The sequence below is a fragment of the Zosterops lateralis genome, assembly GCF_965231275.1.
Source record: "Zosterops lateralis genome assembly, chromosome: 10".
Lineage (NCBI taxonomy): Eukaryota > Metazoa > Chordata > Aves > Passeriformes > Zosteropidae > Zosterops > Zosterops lateralis.
In genome coordinates, this window is record NC_139770.1 from 15,682,646 (window position 1) to 15,689,696 (window position 7,051).

At 42.3% G+C, this 7,051-nt stretch overlaps 1 protein-coding gene across 3 annotated transcripts in view; it reads left to right on the plus strand.

Moving 5' to 3' along the window:
- Positions 1-3,103, plus strand: part of PID1 (phosphotyrosine interaction domain containing 1) — a 97,134-nt gene extending 94,031 nt beyond the window's left edge. For all 3 annotated transcript variants that reach the window (XM_083869092.1, XM_083869093.1, XM_083869091.1), the window contains exon 3: positions 497-3,103. In XM_083869092.1, coding sequence (XP_083725218.1) covers positions 497-973 — 477 coding nt within the window. In that variant the 3' untranslated portion in view covers positions 974-3,103. The remainder of the gene's footprint in view (positions 1-496) is intronic.
- Positions 3,104-7,051: the final 3,948 nt, after the last annotated feature.

Genomic DNA, 7,051 nt, shown 5'->3' on the forward strand with positions numbered 1-7,051 from the left:
GTGATCATGCTTTTGTGACCCCCTGCAGTCTTGCATTATCAAACTGAGAATGTCTCCATCTCCCTAATACTAATGTTTGGAATATGATACAAATAAATCACCTGAATATAGCTGAAGAAAAAAAAAAAAAGATGGTTTGCATCACAACTACCTGGGACCTGCTCCAATGGCAGTTGCACTTGCTAAGATGAGCTTAGGGGTAGTCATGAGCTCTAAAGCTGGGCTTTCTAGGGGAGGCGAAGAAAGTGGAATGCCTTGAAACTCAGACACTTGGGCATTTTTTATCTCTGGGTTTGAATGGTGAAGTCAGCATCTGCAAAAGCAAATATTTGGAAAGCAGTTTGAAAACTCTTCTACTGAAAATGATGCAGAAATCGGGGAGTTTGTGGGAGGAGGTGTGTGCTTTTATTTTCCCGGTGAAACTCCCTGGGATGGCAGAAAGTACCACCAGAGGTCTGCTGTTCGTGTTTTCACCTATTTTTGCTCTTCTTTGCAGGTTACGTATTTGGGTAAGGTTTCCACAACAGGGATGCAATTTTTGTCAGGCTGCACAGAAAAACCAGTTATTGAATTGTGGAAGAAGCACACGCTCACCAGGGAGGATGTTTACCCAGCTAATGCCCTTCTGGAAATTCGCCCTTTCCAAGTCTGGCTGCATCATCTGGACCTCAAAGGTGAGGCGACAGTGCACATGGATACCTTTCAGGTAGCACGTATAGCCTACTGCACTGCTGACCACAACGTCAGCCCAAACATCTTCGCTTGGGTCTATCGGGAGATCAACGATGACCTCTCCTACCAGATGGACTGCCACGCTGTGGAGTGTGAGAGCAAGCTGGAGGCCAAGAAGCTGGCCCATGCCATGATGGAGGCCTTTAAGAAGACTTTTCACAGCATGAAAAGCGATGGCCGGATCCACAGGAACAGCTCGTCGGAGGAAGTGTCTCATGAATTTGAGTCTGACGATGGCTGACTGGACTCATTCGCGGTTCAACAAAGGCAGAAATGGCTTAGGGAATGAGAGCTGATAGATGAATAAGCAACAATTGAAACTGGGTAATGAAAGGACTGCCAAACACTTGTCTGACCAGCTTTTTAAATCAGAAGAGCAATTTGGTACCTACAGATATGCATCATTGAAGTAATTACGTTGAAATTGCATTGAAATCTGCTGCTGTTGTAAAAGTGAGAAAAAAATCTCCCTCCCCCACCTCTGTCATCCACCCATCACTGTCCCTTTCTTGTCTCTGTAGTTCAGGTTCATACCATGAAGTGCAGTCATTCCTGTTTGTCTTCAAAGACTGGTCAGGCAATTTTGTTAGTTGCTTCTCTGGCATTCCTAGCTGTGGGCTGATGCTGATGCACAAGAGCAAGTAGGCCTGGAAAGCCCTAATGGTTCCCGAAGGATCTTTCCCCATGATACATCACACAAATCCTTTGACCATACCTAGGCTAAGACAGCCATACATAGCCTTTTAGACTAATGGCCTGGCATTCTGCAGTTAATTCACACTTCACTGATAAAAAATGAAAGATGCTTGTATGTACACATTATATCATATGCTATCCTTTATTTTATTCATTGTACCTATTTTCTTAATATACCTGCTGCCACATCTTTCACCCAACACCAGTAGTTGCAGTTTCAGACTATGTTCTGCAGGATACCAAAAAGGGGTGGGCAGAAATACTCCCTGGTGGCTGGGGGTTCAGCAAGCCAGCCCTGCTGTCTGTGCATTATCCTACCCTGATGTGCTCTGCAGGAGGGGGGCCCCCTGGAAAGAGTCGAGGGACACTTGGGTGTGTCAGTGTTTGAACTGTGACTTCTCATCAACCTCAGGTCTGATGAGATCTGAGCACAGTGGGCACAGCTCTGTGTCCCTGCTTTCCACACTGCTGGTCGAGTGACCCTGGTGGGATGGAGCTGGCAGTGTCTCACCACACAGGGCTGCCTCACTGTAAAGATCAAAGGAAACGCTCCCTCAGGAGTCAGGTTGGAACATCTGTTCTGGTTGAGAACCTCATGTTAAGATTCCCGTATCTTTCCTTGTTCACAGATATACAGTCATGCCTTTCTTAAATGCAGATGTTTAATAAAACTGAAATAAAGGAAAAACTTGTTTCACTTGATATTTTTTAAGGCTGAGAGCAGATCAACAGTTTGCAAGTAATGCTGCTCCTTCGTACAATTTTGTTTGTAATTATGGTCATGTTAGGGGCACTAGGGCACCTTACAGAAGCCTTAAAAGAAAGCTAATCCAAGCAGATAGCTCTGTGTCTGTGTTTTGTGTCTCTGTGTTTGTATGTGAGAGTGTATGTGTGAGTCCAGTGGTAAAGCATGTAGATTGAGCATGGAGATGTATTGAGGAGGGCCCACACCTCTTGAAAATATGCTTGTTGCTTTACAATGTATGTAAACTGTTCTCCAGCATAAATGCGTTCATACTTTAATAAAAAAAAAAAGTTTTGAGTTAAACCTTGTTAGTTTTAAGCTGTCTTTCCAATGTAAACTCTGGGGTATTGTGTGTGTGAGTTCTGTGTTTATTTCATTTAGTGGAATGAAAATGTTAATTTATTTCCATTTAATTATTGCATCAGTCTTCATGAGAATTGCTGTTAAGATTTAATTTTTTTTTCAATATTTAGGTTAATTATTGCTATGAGGTTTTGTTTTGTTTTGAGCGGGATTGTGTGTTTTGGTTGGTTGTTGGGGTTTTTTGTGGGGTTTTGTTGGTTGGTTTTTTTGGTTATTTTGGGTTGTTTTGGGGTTTTTGTTGGTTGGTTGGGGGTTGGGTGTTGTTTTGGTGGGTTTTTTTGTTTGGTTGTTGGTTTTTTTTTACTTTTTCAAGTGCGGACATGATTTATAATTTTTGCTTAGCAGGAGGTGGCAGAGATACGCCCGCCTCTCAGCCTGACCAGGGTAAATGAGCTCTACTGAGTGGGAGCAGTATTGCCTTGCTTACAGAAATCACAGAGTGGTTCAGGTGGGGAATTTGATGGCAGAATGGGGAATACACCACCAGACTGGGAGCTTCCAGTTTTTCTCTGAATCTTTGGATAACCAAGTGTTTCCAAATACAGGTCTAAAAAATGATGTCTCTTTTTCTTCCCACAATGTGTACTTGGAAGTGGGGAGTCAGGTATGGGCTAAATGCTGGTTAAAAAAAAAAAAAAAATCTGAATTTTGCTGTGTATATATAGCTGCCTTTTTGATCAAAGGCAGAATTAAGAAAAATTTCCTTAAACTTTTAACAAATTATTTTCTTTTGCTCAGAGCTGTAGTCACATGTTAGTTTCCTGACTTGTTTGGATGCTCTGCCACCAAAGCTGATATGAATGGTTGTATGGAATCCCTTGTTCCATCCTCTCACCCTGATGTTCCTGCTGACAGCAGAGGGGTTTGTCTGTGAGCCCCAGCTCTTAGCCAAGAGTGTGGAAGGGACAGGAGATCCCCAGCGCACCTCACAAAGGAGCCTCATGAGGTGCTTCCTGCCAGCCCTACAGAGAACTGTGGTGGGTGGTTTGGGATTTCCATTTCTGGAGCAAATGCTTAGAAGAGTGGGATGTCTTCCTGTCATGGGGTGAGTGTGGTCTTTCTGGCTGACACAATCTGCCCTTCTCACCCTCCAGTCCAGGCCAGAGCACAACTGCACAGAAATGTTGTCAGCAGTGGTGTGGCATCAGCACCAGGGCAGTGACTGTCCCCCAGTGCTGGGCCCTGGTGAAGCTGCACCTCAAGAGTGTTGTGTCCAATTTTGGGTCCCTCACAACATGACATTGAGGTGCTGGAGTGTGTCCAGAGAAGGGCAATGGAGCTGGGAAGAGTCTGGAGCACAAGTCTGGTGAGGAGCAGCTGAGAGAACTAGGGAAAGGAGCCTCAGGGGGACCTCACCATTTTCTACAACTCCCTGACAAGAGGTTGTAGCAAAGTGAAGGTTGGACTCTCCTCCCAGGTAACAAGTGAAAGGACAAGAGGAAATGGCCTCAGGTTGTGCTAGGGGATGTTTAGATTGGATATTAGGGAAAGTTTCTTCCTCAGAAGGGTTGTCAAGCACTGGAACAGGCTGCCCAGGGAAGTGGAGTCACCATCCCTGGCGGTATTTAAAAGCCGTGTAGATGTGGGGCTTAAGGACATGGTTTAGTGGTGGACTTGGAAGTGTTGGGTTAACATTTGGGCTCAATGATCTTAAAGATCTTCTTCAACCTAAACAATTCTATGTTAATTTGATTTTTAATAATGATCTTTTCTCTAATGTGCTGAGACCTGCTGAGAACATACTGTCTCCCTAAGTCACGTGCCAGTGTAGGTTGAGTGAAGAATACCTTTGTTGGGTTTTTTTGCTGTTGTCTTTTCATTTTTATTTTCTTGTACAGAACATTCTACATTTCTGTTTTACAGATGTACTGATTTACAGTGGGTTAGGGAGTTCTCCCAAAGATACTTGATACTGTGGCATCTGTGATAATTCCTTAGCAATTGAAGGCTGTGGATTAGCTGAGAATTTTGCATGATAAAAATATAATATAAAGGAGAAAATTCTAGTCCTTTTATTAGAAAATCAGACCCTTTGAAACATGAACCAGCTGTTTTCTAATAGTTCAAACATGCAGGGGAATATGAGGGAATGTGAACTTCAGTTTGTCTTTGAAAACATGAGATTTGAAAAATAATCAGTATCATGAGTTTGGATCCTTAGATAATTTGGAATTCAGGCCAAATCTCTCTGCATTATCAATTCCAAATGTGTGATGCCATTTGCAAGAAGGAGAAATGCTTTCAATCCTGAATTGCTAGCATAGCAGTTATCACTGATTATCAGTTGCCAGTAGATACTGGAATGAAATACCAAGTTAAACTTTTCCTTCAATTAATCTGCTGGAAAAGAAAAATCATAAAGTTTTCCATCAGGAGTAGTTTCCAGTTGGCTAAAGTCATTCCTGTTCAACTACAAAGAGTCCAGTTTTGGATCTCACTGCATCCCGCTGTGGGTTGATGAGTTCCTTCAGTGTCAGCCAGGAAAACATGTTAAAGGATTTCTTTCCCTCTTGTGCTTCTAGAGAGAGTGAAAGGGTCCGAGTATCTGCATTATTAGGAGTGTGGAAAAAGTAGAGAGCATTTAGATCATTACATCTCAACATTATTACATAACATCACCATGGTTATGTCAAGGTGATTTTCACAATTTTTCTAACTACCTTAAGAAAGAGAAACTGTTACTCTGTGTAGAGCAGATTTGTTCAGTTTTTAAGCTCTGAAGTCTAAATATCTTCTGTTTCTTCCAAGTTTTCTGTAGAGCTGTGACTGAGTGGTTGTGCCATGGGGAAAGAAACACTCGGCATTAGTGAGCATAGATTGCATGAGAATTGCTTAGATGTGCATGGGGGTTTTAGCCCAGGGGGATGGAGAAAGGCAGAGAGTAATTTCTTTCATGTTTAAACTCAAAGGCCCCTAAGAACAGCTGAATGTTTTGTTTTGTTTAAAAAAAAAGAACCAAAAACACAACAAAAAACCACCCCAAAACAAAACCCTCTGCAGCTGGTTCCACTCCTTAGCTTTCCTGTAGTGAATGATTTCAGTTTTACATGAAAAAGGAGTTGAATTTCGCCAATGACTTTCATTTAATTTTCCTAAAACTTACAAATAAATGGTATGTGATTGAGAAGCCTTTGACAGAGTGGCAACCACTTATCAGTCTCTTGGAAATCTTTAAATATGTTATTCTCAGAAGTTTTGAGACGTCTATATCAGTGAATTCACAGTGAATTTTATTTTAATTGTAAAGTTCTCTGTGTGTCTGTATACACATGTATAGATATATATATTCATCCATATCTGCACATACACATCTTGAAACGTGATGCTTGTTAAATAATCTCTGTATGATGGACATATGTAACAGTAGGTGGATGTGTGAAGGCAGTCTTGCATGTTACTCTTGAGATGAATGGTTTACCTATTAAAACGTTCTCCCTTTTTCAGTAGGAAGCAAATTAAATTGTCTACATGCAAAATTTGATGTACCATATGCATTATTTACCATTTACCACCAGAGCTATCCCACTCCATGCCCAATTAGCTGCTCTAAGAATGATTCATGATTGGGCTCATTTTTCCCTGTGGCAGTGAATTATTAATTTGCATGTAATTGGGAAATGATAACTTAAATGTATGATTGTTGTCCTGTAGAGCAGAGTTTCCAGTAAGAATATCCTTTAGTGAATGTAGGGACATTCATTATATCTTTCTTCTAATGTAATTTTAAACAGATACAGGGTGTTTTTAAAAGTTCCTTTTTTAGTTAAACTCCATTAAAATGCTTCCTCTCTCCCAATGTGCCATTGATCATGGTTGGCTGGGGAAAGGCAGGGTTGTCCAGGGGGCTCATCCCTCCCACCCCAGCAGGGCACAGACACTGATGCTTGGCCCCTGCTGCAGCTCAGAGATTCTGCTTTGATTTGCTTGAAGTTTGGGAAGACCTGTCTTGTGTGGCTGCAGTTCACTGTAAGTGCTGTGAGAATTTCTGCAGTTAGGATTGTAGTTAGATCAGTGTTGTTAAAGCAGATACAATGATTTACTGAGAACAGTTGTATCTTTGGAGAGATGTTACCACGTCTGCTGTGGTGCCTTCTCAGAAAAAGGGTTGTGAGATGAGTTGGAAGCACAGGTGTGATGCACATGCTGACTGTGCTGGATGGGGTGGACTGGTAATGGGCTGGTAATCCTGGGGGAGAGGGTGGGAGGGCACAGCAAGGTTCCAACTCTGATGGCAAAGGAGTGACTCTTGGTTACTGTACCTGTGACATGGTCCCAGTGTCCCTTCCCCAGGGGGCTGTTACTGTGCAGGCTGGAGCATCTGTCTCCTTCCCAGCTTCCACCACTGGAGTGTGAAGCTAGCACTAGGTGGTACCTCTTACCTGTTAGGTTTTGATTTGCATTTTGTTTTACATTCTCTGTTATTTTCCTGCAAATCTTATTGCTCCTGGAAAGAGAGGAAACATTATAATCCCATGAATAATGCATTATGTGGCTGGTATGTTTTCCTCCGGGCAG